At 45.0% G+C, this 18,243-nt stretch overlaps 1 protein-coding gene across 1 annotated transcript; it reads left to right on the top strand.

Moving 5' to 3' along the window:
* Positions 1-340: 340 nt before the first annotated feature.
* On the top strand, positions 341-18,076 carry GMCL1 (germ cell-less, spermatogenesis associated 1; the record flags this gene model as incomplete). Its single annotated transcript, XM_008938057.1, has 13 exons — positions 341-464; positions 2,992-3,088; positions 3,884-3,981; positions 4,440-4,552; positions 5,242-5,307; positions 5,476-5,560; positions 5,789-5,879; positions 6,105-6,245; positions 11,198-11,267; positions 15,726-15,801; positions 16,481-16,626; positions 16,792-16,879; positions 17,948-18,076. Coding segments are annotated over 13 exons (1,324 nt in total), but the record flags the coding sequence as incomplete, so codon positions are not given.
* Positions 18,077-18,243: the final 167 nt, after the last annotated feature.

The following is an 18,243-nucleotide window of genomic DNA, read 5'->3' as shown; positions in this document are numbered from 1 at the left end:
ACCCGAGGGGCGAGCCCGGCGGCCAAGGGCACACGACGGCGTTCCCCCGAGCGGGAGGGAGGAAAGGGGAGAGGGGAGGAGAAGGGGCTGGTGTGACCGCGGGGCTGCTGCTGGGGTTAGTGTCGTGCTCGCTTTGGAAAGGTCCCAGAAGCAGCTGCAGTAAACAAGAGAAGGGGAAGTGAGCGGGGACGTTAGGCGAGCACATGGGGCAGCGACGGAAGGGCCGGGGGCAGAACGTCCTGGGGAGAGGGAAAGAAATATGCCGAGTTTTTTATACTTAGTGCTGGTTCTGTAACAAAACAAATTTGAAAGAGTGCGTCTCCTTTGCCTTTTTGCATAGGAAAAAGTTGAAAAGCACTTCTAAGTATATCTATCAGACTCTGTTTTTGAATGGCGAGAACAGCGATATCAAAATTTGTGCTCTGGGAGAGGAGTGGAACCTGCATAAGATTTATTTGTGTCAGGTAAGTGCCACCTTTCTTTCTTGCAATGGAAACTGTATTTTTAATAAAAGAATAGCTGATAAATTTTACGTGTGGATGGATGGAGTTTTTTTTCTTTTTTTCCCCTTATATTTCAGATTTGTCACTCTTTCTGTGGATGCAAGCCGTTAAACAACTGATGTTGTGCTGTTGTTAGCAGTGTTAGGAAGTGTAGCTCAAGCTTCGTGCTTGGGAACTTTCCTCAGTTCTGTCTCCTGCATTTTTTTCCTTTTTAATCTTTCTGCCTTAACTTTGGCACATCCTGTGTGAAAACAGTCACGAAAATTGTCTGTTGATGTCCTGAGATGTTTTTGTTTGCTAAACAGATGGCTGATAGTCTCCTGCAACGTTAATACTATTGCAGAGCAAAGACGGTGCTTCCAGAAGGAGTCTGTAAAGCCTGTGCTAACCCAGGGCAGTTTGACTGTTCGTTTGGACTCGGGTAGAGGAACCTGAAGTGAAATTGCTGGAACTGGGTCTCTGTTCATTGTGTTCATCCTTGGATGAAGGGTGTTCTTGCTGCTGCATGAGGAAGGTCTCAGAACCTCTGAAAGGAGTAAATTTTAGTGTGTACCTACAAAGAAGATGCTGTTTCTACAAGTGTTTTATTTTGGGTTTCTGTTGAGGTTTATTAATTTTCTTGGTGTTGTTTCTTGTGTTTTGGGAGTGACAAGGTACTGCTGTCTTTACTTTGTGCCCATTGTTACTTTTCCTGTGACAGAAGTGGGGGGTAACCGTGGCTTTGTCTTGAAGTGTCTGATCCAGTTGTGCTGTTAAGTTTACAGTAGGAGTCGGACCTCTGAAGCAATTTGAAGTGAGAAGAGAGAGTAATTTCAGGTGTTACACCTGGAAAAAAAAACGGGTGCACTTCTTTGTTGGCTGCAGTCAAACACAGCCAGTTTCGTGTGTGCCGGGGTGAAGGTGTCACTGGGAGATGCTCGGCAGGCCCAGTGCAGGTTCTCTGCTGTAAAAGGTGATGGTAGAAGTGTATTCTTGGGATTTTGTTGTTGTGTTAGTGCAGCAGTAATTTGCACTGGCCTCATCTCAAGTTTGTGAAGCTACTCCTTAAACTTTTAGCATGGGTTGATCGCTCAAAGTGAATATTGAATTTCTGCTGTGGATGCTTTTTAACAGACTTGGTCTCAACAGTCAGCACTTGTACTTGATGATCTCAAAGGTCTTTTCCAACCTAAACGATTGTGTGGTTTTGTGACTTTGGAAATTGTGATTTTTGTTCTGTGGAGGCCTTCTTGTAGGAGTGGAGTTCAGGTGAGGTGAAGTTTTGTGGCTGAGTTCACCATTTTCCAAAGTCAGCTCATCTTCTCAATTCATGCTGGGTCATTGGAATCATGTTACTATAGGTGAAGTACTTTTGGGCATTAAAAATAACTCTCTCTGTACGTTACCCTTAATGAAACTAGGACTGGTTGAACAGACTGCCTGATAGCTCAGCCCAAATCTTTCTGTTTCCCTGGTCTCACAAGTTGCTGCGTTTGGTTTTGTCAGTGGCAGTGAGCCGGTGCTCTGCCTGCGAATGGCGGGTTCCAGAACCAGAGGATTTTCTTCTTCTGATGCTGTTCACTGACATGATAAATCCTCATGAAATGGAGGAGCTGGTGTACCTGGCAGAGCTGAGGCAGCCCCATGAGGACTGGCAAGATGAGCCAGGTTTGGGAGCAGTGTTGTGTGTCAGCCTGGCCAGGGCATGTGCCGAAGGGGTAGAGATGTTTATGAAATCAGACAAAATCAACAATTGATTTTATGCTGTGTGCTGCCCCAAATTGGAAGGGGGAATAAGTGGTCAGGGCATATGGTGCTGTACAAATAGACTTTATTTTTTTGATCTCTCAGGTAAACTTCAGTGAGTGATAGCATCTCATAATGGGCACATCTGCTGCTGAGAAGGAAAGTCATGAATCCTAGTAGAGCAGTGTATTTCACTCCATTTGGATGGAAACCTGTCAAATTCTAGTTTTATATGCCTTACACTTTATAATAAAAGGTATATTTACATAAATGGTGTATGTGTACGTGTCCTTGGTATGAGACTACAACCTTGTAGATTGATTTGTATGTCTTGCATGCTCTTTGGTTTGTTTTGTTGTTTTATTTTTCCCTAATACCCAAACTGGCATTCTCTAATGCCTGCAGGATTTGCTGTCTGCCAGTAACATTAAGGACTAATTATATTCCCATTGGTGGTGTGGTTTGTAGGAAAAGAGCTTATGTGGCTTTTCTGGCCTTCTAAAGCTCTTTACTTAGTCTGATTATAGACACGCAGTCCAAATTTTCTATACACATTTTCACTGTCAGAAATTGAGAACTTTCAGAATTACCCCTTCCTCAAGTATGTCAGAATGTTCTAGCTTGTGAAAAGTTCCCTTAATACATTTTGTTCTGCACAAAGGTAAATATTAATGATTTTTTGTTCCATGTGCTGCTTTTGACGGTACTAATTTGAATGAAATCTCCTACTTGAGTTCTTTTTTTCTCCTCTTCACTCATACAGTCAGGCTACTTTTCCAGTATGTTCAGTGGATCTTGGAAAGAATCTAATATGAATGTCATAGAGCTGGAAATTCCTGACCAAAATATTGATATAGAAGGTATGTGGGAACCTTTTATTTTAATATAAACTCTGACAAAAAAGAACGGAAAAAAATTATTAATTTTTATAAGAATTATTTTCAAATTAATAAATTAGAAACTTGAGAGAATGAGTTCTGTGGTGATTCAGCTTTGAGCTTAACTTGGGTCATCAGCAGAGCTGAATTCAGTTTTGGAGCCCTGAGCTGGGCAGCACAGCTGAGAAGCCACCACTTCCCATGGTGTTTTGGCACTGGGCCTTCTCAGGTCGATGTGTGCAGCTCCTTGGAGACCCCAGTGCAGAGTGAGAACCACATCTTATCTGCCTGCTCCTGAGGAGCTGCTGAGCAGCGTCCTGGCAGGTGACTGGCAGGAGCTGGCAGGATGTGCTGCTGTGGTTCCAAGTGCCACAGAGTGAAGAAATAGTGTTTTTCCAAAAAATTACAGGCAGACTTGCAGCATCACAGCAGTATCTCACCCTTGTGCTAGCAACTGATAGCAGAGAAGAATCTTGACACAGAACTTCTTTGTATCTAGCTTTCCACATTGCTCCATGGCATGACTTGGTGGCTGTTTGAGATGGATGTTTTGTTTAGCTAGGGAGAAGGGCTGTGCTTTATACGTTAATATTGACATGTGAAACACACGGTTTGTGTTTTCATCTTTTGTGTGTGCTTAGGTAAACAGTGGCTTTCTCTGCAGAGCAAAGAAGGCTGTACAGAATACCTGCTGAAGGGGTTTGGTTTCATTTAAGGATTCTTTTGTCTGTCCCTGCTCAGTGCCCTGTCTTGGTCTGACACTTTGCCTCTTTTCAGCTCTGCAGGTGGCTTTTGGCTCGCTGTACAGAGATGATGTGTTGATAAAACCCAGTCGAGTGGTTGCTCTCCTGGCAGCAGCCTGCATGCTGCAGCTTGTAAGTAATAAATACACAGTATTTTTACACTTTCTTTTCAGGTGAAGATAACAGTTCATAACATACACACGAGTACTGTTTCACCTAGAGCAATGAATCATCTTTTAAAGACAAAGTGGGGAAAAACCCAAAACATAATGCAGTGGTTTTGTTTAAAAATGCTATGGTTAAGAGGCAGCTGTAATATTAAGTGCCTCTTTGAGACTCGTATCTAGAAGTAGATTAAAATATGTTTTAGTAGCTTGTTTGTTCTACCCTGAAGGCATTTGTTAAGCTGTTCTTTCACATCATATGTTCTTAAGGAATAAAAATAATCTATTTTTCTGAGGGTAGCATAGGTCACTGTAGAACATGTGACTTTGGTAATTGTTTAGGCATTAAAATTTGTATGAACTGCACAGTCTTTGACACTTCCTGTTGGAAACTCTGAATATTTGTGGGTCTTTTCCTCCCCCCAGGATGGGCTAATCCAGCAGTGTGGTGAAACAATGAAGGAAACCATTAATGCCAAAACTGTGTGTGGTTATTACAACTCAGCGGGGACGTACGGGTTGGACTCTGTGAAGAAAAAGTAAGAATTAACTTCCTGTGGGCTGCTTTGTAGGTGGCTAATGAACAGTGTGAATTTACAAACAGGAAAACAATGCTCAGGTTAATGAATTTATTTTTTTTAGCTCTCTGAGTCGGGCTCTGCTTCACCTGTTTGGTTTTTGGGTTTCTGCTATAATCAGTTCCCTTAAAATTGATAGAGATTGATTGGCCTCTGCTGTGAATGAATGAGTTACTGAAGTGTGTTAGCAAGGACAATGTGTTTGGTCTTCAACATGACAATTAAATGAATCTTGTGATCACTGACTTTTATCACAAAGCTGCTTTAATATTCAGAAGTTTATCTTAATTGGGAGGGATAATGACACATTTGGGAGCAGAATGCTGAGGTAAATGTAGACTGCTTCCTTCTGCAGTATTCTCAGAGCTTTTTGTGGCATTAACTGTACTTTGAATTTAGCTGTCATTGTAGCCTGAGAGAAACTAAATGAAACTTTTAAGAAAATGTTGGAAAATATTATGGTGAACTTCATGTTTTGAAAATAAACCTTTTTTATATTTTAACTTTTTATGAATTCATGTGTTGAGTTAAAGCAGCATTTCAGAACTGTGCAGTACATAGTCAGGCTTTGTGAGCCTGAGCAACTACTGCAGGAATGTTAACATAGGTAAGAAAAAAATGAAGGTGCTAACTCCTTGCTTTTAATCTAGGTGCCTTGAGTGGCTCTTGAATAACCTGATGACTCATCAAAGTGTCGAACTCTTCAAAGAACTCAGGTACTTGGGCTTCAGTTAACTTCCACGGATGAAATACAATTTTTTCCAAAGCATATTGCTCACTGCAGGTTGCTTCCTGGGTTATTGATGGTTGATTGTTACTGAGCTTGCTTTCTTGTTTTAGTCTTTACTGTCTCACAGAACTCTCACGTGGTTTTGTTTTCTCAGTATAAACCTCATGAGACAGCTGATTAGCTCTTCTAACCTGTTTGTAATGCAAGTGGAGATGGACGTGTATACTGCACTCAAAAAGGTACCTGGCAAAGGGGCTGGCTGGGGCTTTGTGAAGTTGTTCTCCTGAGCAGCAGTTGATTTGTACTGTGATGAGAATTTTAGCCCTTTTGGTAAATACTGAAAGTGTTTCTAGACTGCCAGAATCTTTGTAGGAAGGAAAGCATTATGAAAACATTCTTTTAATAACGCTTGTATTTCTCATTTGCAAACTTCCATTAACTCACTAGAACGTGTTTAATTTGCCTAGTGGATGTTCCTTCAGCTAGTGCCTTCTTGGAACGGGCCTTTGAAGCAGCTCTTGGGCGAAGCTGATGCCTGGTTTGCCAAGCGCAGGAAGGGTAAGATCAGCCACCCTGGCCTTGGGCTGGGGAGCCCCGGGGCACACAGGGTGGTGGTCTGCCCCCACTGCCACACCTGCCCATCTCCTCTCTCAGTGGTCCCCGTGGCAGATCCTCCGCATGGAGAGAGCACTGAGCTTTAAGTGAAAACTCAGTCTCAGCTCTGAATAGGATCTGGGAAGTATTTTGGGAAGCCAGCTGTGATAGAGGTGCTCTGTCTTGCAGATTCTGGGGCTGCCGTGGCGTTCCTGGAGTCGGAGCAGGGCGGCGCCTTCCTGCCGGTGTTCGCTCACCTGAGGTTGCAGTACATCATCAGTGACCTGGCGTCAGCCAGAATTATTGAGAGGGACTCCCTGGTACCCTCAGGTGGGTGGACACTCGGGTGGGCAGCTCCATGGGCCTTTCCCAGCCTGTGGTGCCCGAGAGTACTTGGGAAGATCTGAGTGTGTACGGCTCTTAACTGCTCGTGTGTGTATCTCCCGCTTCTGAGTTGTGGCTGAGGATTCAGCAGAAGCAGAATGTTAAATATACATGTGTAAAAGTCTTAAAAGACTCCCATGTACATGTGTTAAAGTATTTTATTGATAGTTAAATGCTCTATAATCAACACATTGTACATTAGCAGTGTTTCAGTGACCCCAGAGCCTCAGACATGCTAAAACCTTTCCTTTTTGAGGAAGCAAAGTCTGCTAGGACTCAGCTGTTTCCTGCCACTATCTTTCTAAAAAGAACTGGGTAATTTTTGATAAGATGTTGAATAATACCTGAAAATTAAAACTAAAAGCACAGAGTGCTGTGAACTCTTGTCCCTGAAGATGGCAGAAGTGTTATTTACTAACAGATGTTTAGGATGCTTGGGAGGAGATAGGATATTTAAATATTCTACTCTTGTCTGGATTTCTTTTCTGGAAATGAATTATCAAGTTGGTTTCTCACTTGAAAATGATTGCCACTGTCACTTGTGGCTTTTAGAGAATTGTAGAATCATTAAGGTTGGAAAAGAGCTCTGAGGTCATCAAGTCCAACTGTCAAGCCAACGCTCCCATGAGCACTAAACCATGTCCTGAAGTACCACATCCACATGTTTTTTGAACACCTTCAGGGATGGTGAATCTACCACCTCCCTGGGCAACCTGGGCCAATGCCTGACTACTCATACAGTAAAGAAATTCTTCCTCATAGCCAATCAAAACCTCCTGGCACAACGTCAGCCCATTTCCTCTGGTCCTGTCTTGTGTTACTTGGGAGAAGAGACCAACCCCCACCTTGCAACAACCTCCTTTCAGGCAGTTGTAGAGAGCCAGAAGGTCTCCCCTTGGCCTCCTCTTCTCCAGACTAAACACCCCCCAGTCCCTCAGCTGCTTCTCACAAGCCATGTTCCCCAGACCCTTCGCCAGCTTCGTTGCCCTTCTCTGGACCCACTCCAGCCCCACAACATTTTAAGCTGTGATGCCCAGAACTGACCCCAGTCCTCAAGCTGTGGCCTCCCTAGTGCCCAGTCCTGGGCCACAATCACTTCCCTGCTCCTGCTGGTCACACCATTTCTGATCCAGGCCAGGATGCTGGTGGCCTTCTTGGCCACCTGGGCACACACTGGCTCATGTCCAGCCGGCTGGCCACCAGCACCCCCAGGGCCTTCTCTGCCAGGCACGTTCCAGCCAATCTTCCCCAAGCCTGGAGAGTTTGCTGTGGTGGTTGTGACCCAGCACGTGGCCTTGTTAAACCTCACACAGCTGCCCTTGGCCCATGGATCCATCCTGTCCAGACCCCTCCACAGCCTCCCGACCCTCCAGCAGCTCAATGCTCCTGCTCAGTTTGGTGTCATCTCCAAACTTACTGAGGGTGCCCTTGTTCCCCTCATGTGAAACACTCACCCCTCCTCTTTCTCATTTTTGAAAATTTGTTTGTTTTTTTTCCTTTTTCTCTATCCCCAGAATTATTTGCACTCCTTGTAACAGTGTTTGGACTTCTCATGCTCTGCTTTTGAATTGGCTCCTGGTCTCTTTGCTCCCTGTTTCAATCTGTGCAGTGTTCCCTCATCACAGCTGAATCTTGGTGTTGAATTTTGCATCTTGACTCTCTTGACAGTTTTTCTTCCTAGCTCTCATGTACACAGCTTTGATTATTTTTTTGTCTTTTTAGTGTCTGTCCCCAGGGTAGTTACCCATTTATCTGTGTCTCTGATGTTTGTTTATAGGTGTCAGTGCCAAATGTCAATTAAGAGCTTTGAGCTCTTTATCACTACTATTTCTAACTTCTTGTTATCTGTCCATATGTGTAGCCTTGGAGGTCACTTTGGACTCTTGCCATATGTAAATATTTAACCTGTCTTTGAGCTCCACTCCTGTCTTCCCCTAAAATGAAGTTGTATTTTTTTTCAGTCCCTTTGGCTTTTTCCTTCATGCTGCCATAGATACCAACAGAGCGATGATCTGATGCCGAAACAGACTCATCAGGGTATCTCTTTTGAAGCCTGCTAGCCTGGTCAAACTCTGAGATGCCTTTAAAACACTTCCCTTGCCATCGAGGGGGTGCAGGGAGTATCCCTGTGCTTGGTGTGTCTTCCTGGCACTGCTGCATCCACTGTCTGCCAGAAATAGTGCTGTAGGTGCTCTCTGTAGCTACACATCCAGGTAACGGTGAGCACCTTGGGCTTTGAAACCTCTTGTGGCTGCAGCTGGCAGAGGCTGTTGGGGCTCCCTGTGGAAGGGGTCAGGTCCTTCCTCACTAGAAACCTGCCAGTCTCGTGTGTGGAGGGGGCCGGTCGCTACTGGCTTTCCCTGCTCCGGGCTCTGCTTTAGCTTGCCTTACTGGCTGGAGGAGAGGCTCCTGCACTGGTTCTGACAGTGGCGTGCCCAGGCAGTGCCTGTGCTCAGGCGCCTGCTCGGGGCTGCTCTCGGCAGCAGGTGGAGCCAGCGCCTTCCGAGCCTCGGGCTGTGGCTGCAGGGTCCCCTCCAGCGCCCGGCAGATGGGGCAGTTCCCAACCTCCAGCGAGGGACAGCACTTCGTGTTGTGCATAACAGTCCCGGAAGAACAGAGCCGATCCTTGATATGTGATACTTTATATGCTTCAGTGATGCAGAAAGTAAATAGAATCCACCTTACTTAAGATCAGTACAGATTACAATCAAAGTATCAAGGCATCTTTACTCTAATAAAACATAAGATGACTTTGGGTGAATGACCTTCTTGATCCTGACTTTACTGATGACACAGGAGAACTGTGGATCATTTCCTTGTGAAGTGGCTTTGTCAGCATGTGAATCAGATGTAGCAAACCAGAAATTTGGCAGTACTACACTGAATTTCCTTGTCCTGATGTTGCTGCTATCATTACTTACAAGAACTGTGATGGACAACCTTTTTTTTAGTGGATAAATTTTGTGTCTGTATTCAAATTCAGAAGGCTTCCATCGATGCATATCAGAGGAAGAAGGTTTTTTAAACTATTAGAAGATTAATTGCAGCTGAGGCTGATGTGCTTCTGCTTATTGAACAAGAATGTGTAATTTTCACATAGTTCACAAAGTATTGGAGAGCAAAATGTTTGTTCTTTTGTAGTTAAGTAGTTCACAAGCTGTGATAAATGCTGAAATAGGCTTTGTTGCTTTGTAGTCATACAGTGGGAAAGGCAGTGTGGTGACAGCTTCTGAAGGAAAGAGTATCTGATGCTCGTGCTTCACCACTGATTATTAATTTTAAAAAAAAACCAAAAATCTTGAATTCCAAGAGAATGGGGAGAGTGTGGTGGGAAGAAGAGCACAGTGTGGAGACCTCTGTGCATATATGAAGTGCTTGTAAGAGTTCCAGACTTGATAGCCCTTGTCATCTGTTGATACCAGTTTGTAGCCAAAAGCAGTGTTAAGATGAGGAGCTTTTGCTCATCATTTGCAAGGGGGCTTTGACAGATATTGGTGGTGGGCTTTCAAACAGGCTATTGGCTGCCTGCATCCAGGACTTCAGGGACTGCATTGTATCCAAGAGAGTCTACGAGCATGGAAGCTCCTAGGTAGCTTGTATTGCAGTGTGAGCCTTTTACCTTGTTCTGGATGAAGTTGTTCTCAGGGAGGAGAAGAGGGAAGTCATGCTGAATAGCTGAAAAAAATTGTGTGTGTGTTTTTTTTTTTAATATATTCCATATGTGCATAGGATCTGCAGGAGGAGACTGAAACACTGTGCTAGGAGTTCACAGCAGAGCCTGTTCTTGTTTGCTTAGAAAAGATATCAGGAGTCAGAAATACAGTGTCTGTAAGGGGAAGGGTTCATTGTTCAGCTACAGTTGGAGTATGGTGTATAAGATAGATACAGGCATGCACAGAGCCTGAGCAGATGCCCTGTCTCCTGACTGGGTTATTTATTCCTCCTAGCACAGCCATCCTCTGTTCTTTACCTGTGTAGTTTTCCTTAAATAATTTTTATACTTCCTGTCGTACTTCAGTTCATTCCCACTCTGGTCCTATCACAGTCTTGAATTTTAGCTCTGGAATTGTTTGGGTAAGGACTGGTTTTAAATTTTGCACTGGGACTTGGAAGGCAGTCTCAGCACTGTGCCCCCACTTCTGCCTTTGACGTCTCCAACAGGTACCTGTTCTGGTTTTGTGGCCACAGTTCTCACTGTTCCTACCATCCAAGTCCCTTCCTCCAGAGTTTGTTCTCGTATGTGACCTGGTGTACTTGCCCCTGTTTGTTAGAACTCACACACTGTGCTTTTGGGCACTTCTGACCCCTTTTGTGCAAGTGACTGCCCAACTATTAGTTTTTGTTCCTGTTCCGGTTGCAGCCGTTAAATCACCACCGCGATAAAATCTTCATGGTGTTCTCAGAGGAGGGTGTGATTTGTGTGTACTCCTGGCAGGGGACAATTTCTGTTTGTTTTTACCGTATCTGTGATAATTCACTGTTCCTTTTATCCTTTAGTTCTGTTTGCTTCTTAATTTGTGTAGCATTCCACTGGGGGTTCAGAAAACAGCATCTTCTCCCAGGAGCTTGGTGACAGGCCCCTTGGCTGAGCAGAACTTTGTGTGCTGAGAGAAGGTGCTGAGCTGCCTCCCTTCTGCCACTGTGCATGCTTGCTGGGGTGGATGTGGTCCTGAGTTACCTGGAGTTAGCTGTTGATTTTTGTCTGTACCACTGCTTCTGTAGCTGAGGCCTGGAGATGAGTAACACGAGTGTGTTATCAGGTTTGCACAGGCCATCAATTAACAAGTGTAACCTTATTATTTCAATGTATTTCATTTCTGTATTTCAAATGTGTATGAACACCCCCGTTCCCAGCTCCAAAGACACCACCAAGCTTATTTATTTTTTTTTAATTTTAGAATGGCTGTCCTCTGTTTACAAACAGCAGTGGTTTGCCATGCTCAGAGCAGAACAAGACAATGATATTGGGTAGGTATATTACAGGCTTTCCTTTATATCTTTCTTAAATTAGAAACCTTCCTCTCATATAAATTCTGACATGATTAACTTTTTGAGTTTACATTAAGAGGAGTGGGGGGAAGCACACTTAAGTGCTTTTAAATTCTGTTGCTCTCTGTGGAGCCATCTCTTCCCTCGAGCTGGCTGATCTCCTTTAAACAGCAGAACTCTAGAAAACTCGTACAGTGTGACCAAAGGTAAATGCTGGGGAGGGATGTTCTGTGTTTTCTTTCATGTTGGTTAATACTTCTCACCAGTGTTTTGCTTTGATATGTGTTGAGGCTGCAAAACTTACTAGCCTTCCATTTTAAGGCTGACTTTAGGAGGTGTACAGCAGATGGAGGAGAAGCCTCTTCTGAGCTGCTGCCTCCTGCCTGGGCTGGGTGGGCGAGAGGCGGTGCTGAGAGGGACACACGCTGCGGGCACGGGAGGAGATCTGGCTTGTTCTATTCATGCAGGGACAGCTCCACTCAAACCTTTGTCCTGCCTCTCCCATCCCAGCCTCCCAGGCAGCCAGCAAGGGCCCGGCACCAGCAGGGACTGGCGTCCTCTGGGCTGCTTGCCTCATTCCCCCCTAATTTCCCAGATTCCCCCCACCTCGGTGTCCGTGGTCAATAGTCTCCACTGCAGGGGCACCTTTCTCCACTGCTGCCACCCCGTTCTCTGTCATCCCTCTGGTTTATAGCCTGCCTTTTCTCCTTCCCAGACCACATGCTGTGCTGTGTTGGCATTGCATTACCACTGAGGAAATGCCATCTTCTGGTTTCCTTTCAGAGACCTGCATGCAGCTGCACTGTGTGCCACCCCACGGAGGGTGTCGCGTGTGTGTGAGTTGGGTTCCTGGGCCTGTGCCTGACGAGGGCTGTAGGTGGTGGTGGTGGTTTGGGCAGAGAGGCATGCTGGGTTAACGTGTATTACACGTATGTGTGCAGTCACAAGCTGCTTCCCTTCTTCCTGCCTGCATTTTGCCACCTTGCACTGAGCCAGATCCCTTTATTGCTTTCTAAATACTGAAACCATGGCACAGTGTGACCATGGCAGTTGCCCATGCCATTGTCTCCTCTCCTAGTTCTTGGTGTGGAGGATAAATGTCAGGTCAGGAAGCTTCAAAATGCTTGTTACCTTTCAAAACCCAATAAACCAACTTCTTTATTTTCACCCATCAGTCTGTTAGCCCAGCGTTTGCCATTCAGAAGATGAACACATTCAATTACAATGGTAGGCTGCACTCATTAATTGCAATCTGAAAAGCGTAAGAGCTGCTGCCCTGAGCTGAGCCGAAGCCAGTGCAACCTGTGGCAGCATTCAGCAGTAGTTCCACATCTCCTGTCTTCCCTTAGAGTGTGAGGGAGTGTTCTTTTGGAGTACTTCTGGCAGTGAGTAGTTCAGGATTTTCCAGCTGAAGGTTTTAAACTGGATCATTACTGAGCAACCAACCACCAATAGACCTGCTCCTAAACATGTACAATTCTGTTTGAAAAGACTTTTTTTTTTTATGTTTTCATGTAATAGTGTTAATAAAAATCCCTCAGACTCTGACTTCAGTCTTAAGAGTGAAGATTTTTAAGGAGTGGTTCTTTTTGCCAGTAGCAGCACTCCAGAAAATGAGCGTGTCATTGTGAGTCTCATCACTTCAGCTCCTAAAGATTACTGTGGGGTGGTCACAGCCTGTTTCTGATACAGTTATTTTCTTGGGAAGGCTTTTCTTGTAATGCTGTTGTTGATATGTTTAACAGTAGGCGGTCGTGGATTGTGCGTTACCTTCTAGCTCGTGTGGGAGCCACAGTTAATGTGAAAGTGAGTATTAACATAGTGATCAAAATTCTGACACGAGATAAGACTGTGTACTTGCTTGGTTTGATGTCTTTTGGTAGCTCACTGTAATGCAGTGAGGGCATTTTAATTGTCAGCCCTCAGATATCCGTGCTCCTGAACAAGGGAGCTCATACAAAACTGATGTCAGGGTGTTGGGGATCATACCAGCTCTGAAATGCACAACTTCCTGTTCAGCTGCCGTGCTGCTGGTACAGTGACTCCTGGCATGAGCAGAGTATTTGCCCACACTTCTTGCTTGTCTAGTTTTCTTTTTTTTTTGCAGAACAGGATTTTTTTTTTTACTGAAGATCTCAGGCAGAGAAATTTTTTTACTCAGCAGCAGAAGCTGTTTGCCCAAATCTCTCACTGGCATTCATTGCCAAGGTCTTTGATTAATGGCAGTGGTAAGAAGTGGGTGAAATACAGTAGTGTTCTCAGTACAGCTTAGCTTCTGACTTCAGTAGTTTGCAGACTTAGTGGTTCAAGGTGGCATCCGGGTTCCTGTGTGTTTAACAGTCAATAATGGGCTAACTGTCTTTGAACGTGGTGTTCTCTGGAGTTGTGCAGGAGGGAGATGGGGGCTGTGTGAGGTACTTACCTGTGGTTATGTGCAGCTCAGCTCTAATGCCATTAGTCCACAGCACAATCTCTGAGGAGATCAGTGTTATCTGAAGTCCTGAGCTCCTTCTCTGACTCGTGCTGGCAGGCTGGAGCGCCCCTGCAGTGAGACACCCCTGGTTTGTAAGCCCTGTCTTGGAAGGGGAGACGTGCAGCTGCTCCTTTGCAGGAAAGCAAATATCTTGGACATTTGACCAATCTGTTTATCCAGATCTGCTGTCCTTCCTCTCTCACTTACTGCCTGGATCAGTCTCTTAACATATTTTTTCCCATGGAGATAAGGACGCAGGCTTAGCAAGCTGAACAAAATGTGAAGTCCAACTCCTCGTGAGCTGAAGTCAGTCTCTATTTCCATATCCTGCCTGGTGCAGAGAATTGCACCTGCTTATTCTGGGGCTGCCAGCATGGAAATGATACTGCTTTGAAATGTGTGGTGTGGTTTGATCTTTTGATAACTTTAGAGGGGAGAAGAATGTTTCTCTCCTACTTGATGTAGTTTGCATGTAAAAGGACTGAACATTTTATACATTCTTCAGAATTTCAGGATTTTTTTAGTGTAATACTGGAGTTTGTGACTTTGAACTGTAGCTGCTCAAGGGTTACTTGTGCTAAAGTGGATCACTCTTTTTTTTCCTTTAATTAAACGTTTCTTCTCTGGCAGATACAAGACAGATCTTTCAAGTCCATGACTGGAATAATTTCTACTCTAATTGTCTCTTTGGCAGCATTTAAGGATGAAATAGAGTAACTTGACTGTTCACTAAGCATATGGTAGGGTAGTGTAAGTGGTTAAAGCTGGAAGTTTTGCATCTTCTGAGGCTGAGGAATTGAATCATACTAATGTCTGTCTGAGCATTATGTACTGATGTTTGTGAAATTTGTCACTAATGAAACCGAAATAAATCTTTTATCCCCATTACTGAATTTGGGTCAGCTACATAACCAGTTCAGCTAGAAGATGTGGAAAAAGCACACGGGAGGCTCCTGGATTAATTTGTTTAGCATGATTAGCTTATTTGCTTAACTTCTTCACAAACGACTTGATCTTCCAGGGCTGGTTTTTACAGAAACGGGGCGAAAAGACCACAGAGAGAGTTAGTTCATAAAAGCCATAGCCTCGAGTTCTGGCTGGGTGTGCAGCAGGAAGAGAACAGATGCTGCGTTTCTTCTTGCTTCTATAGCTTGAAGTGCATTGTTTGATATTGTGGGTTTGTAATTTCACGTGTGTGGGAGAGTTGCCTTTCATTGTGATTTCTAGCGCTCTCTGGAAGCGTTTGTCCTCAGTGTAACTTGAAGATGTTCTGGCAGTGGTTGCTTATTTGTTTAATGAGGTAATCGTGTCTAAAGTGAAGTGAGTAACACAGCTCTGGAAGGCTGGGACTGATTTTATTTACGCTGGCTCTGCAAGATTGTTCTGTGTGTTGAAGTGCCAGTGGAAACTGTTGGGTGAAACAAGTTCACCTTGGTATAGGATGACAGAGTCAAGAGGCTTGTGGCACTTCATGATCACTGTGGGTAAACTTTTTTTAGACAAGTTGCATAACGAGCCACTTGAGAAATCTTTCACAGTGTCTCTGTGGGTGCTTCTTGTGGCAGTGCTGTCCTGCAGCTGTCCCTTCACAGCAGCACGTAGTTCTCTCTGTGCCCAGCAAGTCAGACTGCTGCACTTAAAAAGGACTTGGGTTATTTTAGGAGGATCGGGGTACGTATTTCATTGCAACAGCTGCTATTTTCTGTTCTGGAAGGTTTCTTTTATGAAAGTCTAACCTAACTGAGGTGTCACAAGGTGGTTTATAGTGCTGTTTTGGGGAATAGTTGAAAGTTCGTTGGACAGCTCGGTTGGGAGGGGGTCCCAAGAGGTCATCTAGTCTGATCTCTGCTAAAAGAAGGGTCAGTGGTGTGGTCAGATGAGCTTGCTCAGCTCTGCTCTCTTTCCCATGTTAAAGTACCACACAAAGCTGCTCACGTGTCCTTAAAGATGCACTTTTTTTGTAGGCCTCAAGAAATAAATAAAGAGGAACTGGAAGGAAACAGCATGAGGTGTGGTCGAAAACTCGCAAAGGACGGTGATGTAAGTACAGCACGTGGCTGAGTCCGTGCACAGCTGACATGTCTTAGACATGTTTGGTATTTTCAAAACACGTAGGTTTTAATTGTCAGACTGCATCAAAAAGATGCAGTGGAGATGGTGCATTGAAGAAGTGATCTTGTTCTCCCTAGAAGGATGAAAACTCTCTCTGTCTTTGCGGTGAATAAGGAATTAGTAGTTTAATTCTGCTCTTGTGCTGCAAGCAAGCCCATGTTTGGAAAAACTTCCAGTTTGTGAAAGAAGGGAATGTAGCCACGGCTTGTCATTGGAGACTTGTAAAATACTTGCAGTTAAAGGAGAGCTCTGATCACTGGTAGCTGCTTGTTTTCAGCTGGAAAAGGAAGCTTCCTGTATCAAATGTGTAACAGTCACGGCCACAACCCCGCAGTGTTCTGTACACCTGTGTGTGTTCAGGTAACAGATCTTTTGGAGAAAAAAGAACACAACAACAAAAAACCCACACCCAACAAACAAAAAAAAAGGCAGAAAGCATGATTTTTTTTTCCCTACCAAGACGTCTTGTGTTTCACAGGGGTGTTGGCAGGGATCCTTGAATCCACTGCACGCCTCTGCAGCCGAGAGTCCCGCTCCCCGGTTCGAGGTGTTGTAGTGGCACCTGAACTGTTGTTGTCTGTCTGGGTTTTTCACTCCTGTCCTGCAGTACTGCTGGCGGTGGACGGGGTTCAACTTCGGCTTCGACCTGCTGGTGACCTACACGAACCGCTACATTGTGTTCAAGAGGAACACGCGGAACCAGCCCTGCAGCGGCTCGGTCAGCCTGCAGCCCCGCAGGAGCATCGCCTTCAGGTACAGCCAGAGCCCTGGGCCAGCCTTTCAGCACGTGCTTCTGTTCCGTTTCATTGTCACCGCCTTAGTTAGGTTTGAAAATGCTGTTCTGTCTCCGTGGGGAAACTCTTCATGCTGGAAAGGATAATACAGGAGACTGTGATTTGGATGTTGGTATATCCCTAGGTTACGTCTCGCCTCCTTTGATAGCAGTGGGAAAGTAATCTGCAGTAGAACAACAGGCTATCAGATCCTGACGCTTGAGAAGGACCAGGTATGTCTGTGGATTTTTGAGCTGTTGAACTAGAATTGTGGAGTCCAAGGCATGAAAAAAATGCTGAGCAGTCAACATTGCTTTTGAAGAGAAGTTGTTGTTCTTCTTGTCATGCTTATGTGGAATGTCAAGTGTTCCTTTTAGAGGTAGAGGGAAATGAAGCTGGTTCGTGATGTGTAACTAGAGCAGGGTGGCTGGATGTCATTAGTGTTGATAACAGGGAAGTCAGTTCCCATGTGCAGCTGAAGCTCTCCACTCTCAGTGTGGTGTTCTGCTGGACCACTCTGTGCTTTCCCAGGCTCCTGGTGCTCCTGAGAACAATACATCCATTAGACTCCAGCTTATTTAGAGGCAAATTTGGAGTTTGTTTGAAGACTCTCTTGTATTGTAATCTGAAGAGTTAAAAGGATGTTGGTGGTCTTTATTACACTATTAAAAAAATAAACCACAGCCTCAGAGAGGAACAGAGTTTTCATAGGAGAATGTGCCCATTTCCATCCATCTGTGACAGCAGAATTGAGTAAGGAAGTTGAAAGACTCGATCATTGAGTTTCTTAAATCCTAATCAGCAGTGATACGTAGATGCTGAGTCCATAGAAAGTTTTTCCTCCTAAATGCCATCCTTACTGTAGGACTTCTGCTACCCCAAAACCAGTTCCTAGAGTGAAACTCAAAAATTCCTACCAACAAACCAATGTGTTCTGAAGTGTACTGTTAGGGATTGCCTGGCTGGTTAAATCCCCTGAAACTGGCAGTGGCAGGAAGGTCCCTTTCTTTGCAGCACGCCTGAAGGTGACGCTCACTAGGCCATCTCTTAGGTCCTGCTGTCTGTGGTGCAGAAGTGCTGGCAGTGCAGGGTCAAAGGGGGATAAGCATGTTGAGGTTATCTTATCAGTGTTCTTACTATAAAACATCTGCTTAAGGTCAGTTACTCTCTTGGGGCTTTTTTATTATCTTCTGCTGTTTAACAGATAGTAATTAAAGCGTGTAGAAGGGCTGTTAGTGGCAGTGGTGTGTGCCTGCTGATGCCTGGCTGGGCAGGTGTCCCACGCCCTGTTTGTGTCCCAGGAGCAGGTGGTCATGAACCTGGACAGCAGGCTGCTGATCTTCCCTCTCTACATCTGCTGTAACTTCCTGTACACCTCTCCAGAGAAGAGGGCTGAGGGCGAGGCGCCGGCGGAGCGCCCGGAGAGCTGACCCTGGGGCGCTGCCGCTGCGACCACGCCTGGCCCTGCTCCCTCCCCTGCACACTGGAGAGCAGAGCAGCTCCCTGGGCCAGACCCAGCTCTCCCCATCTCCCGTTGCTCCTGTTCTGCACCTTCGGACAGCAGCCATCCCGTGCCAGACCAGTGTCATGCTTCTGT

The sequence above is a fragment of the Merops nubicus genome, unplaced genomic scaffold (genome assembly GCF_000691845.1).
Source record: "Merops nubicus isolate BGI_N331 unplaced genomic scaffold, ASM69184v1 scaffold38883, whole genome shotgun sequence".
Taxonomy (NCBI): domain Eukaryota; kingdom Metazoa; phylum Chordata; class Aves; order Coraciiformes; family Meropidae; genus Merops; species Merops nubicus.
Note: the sequence above shows the minus strand (reverse complement) of the source record. Positions and strands in the feature narration are given on the sequence as shown.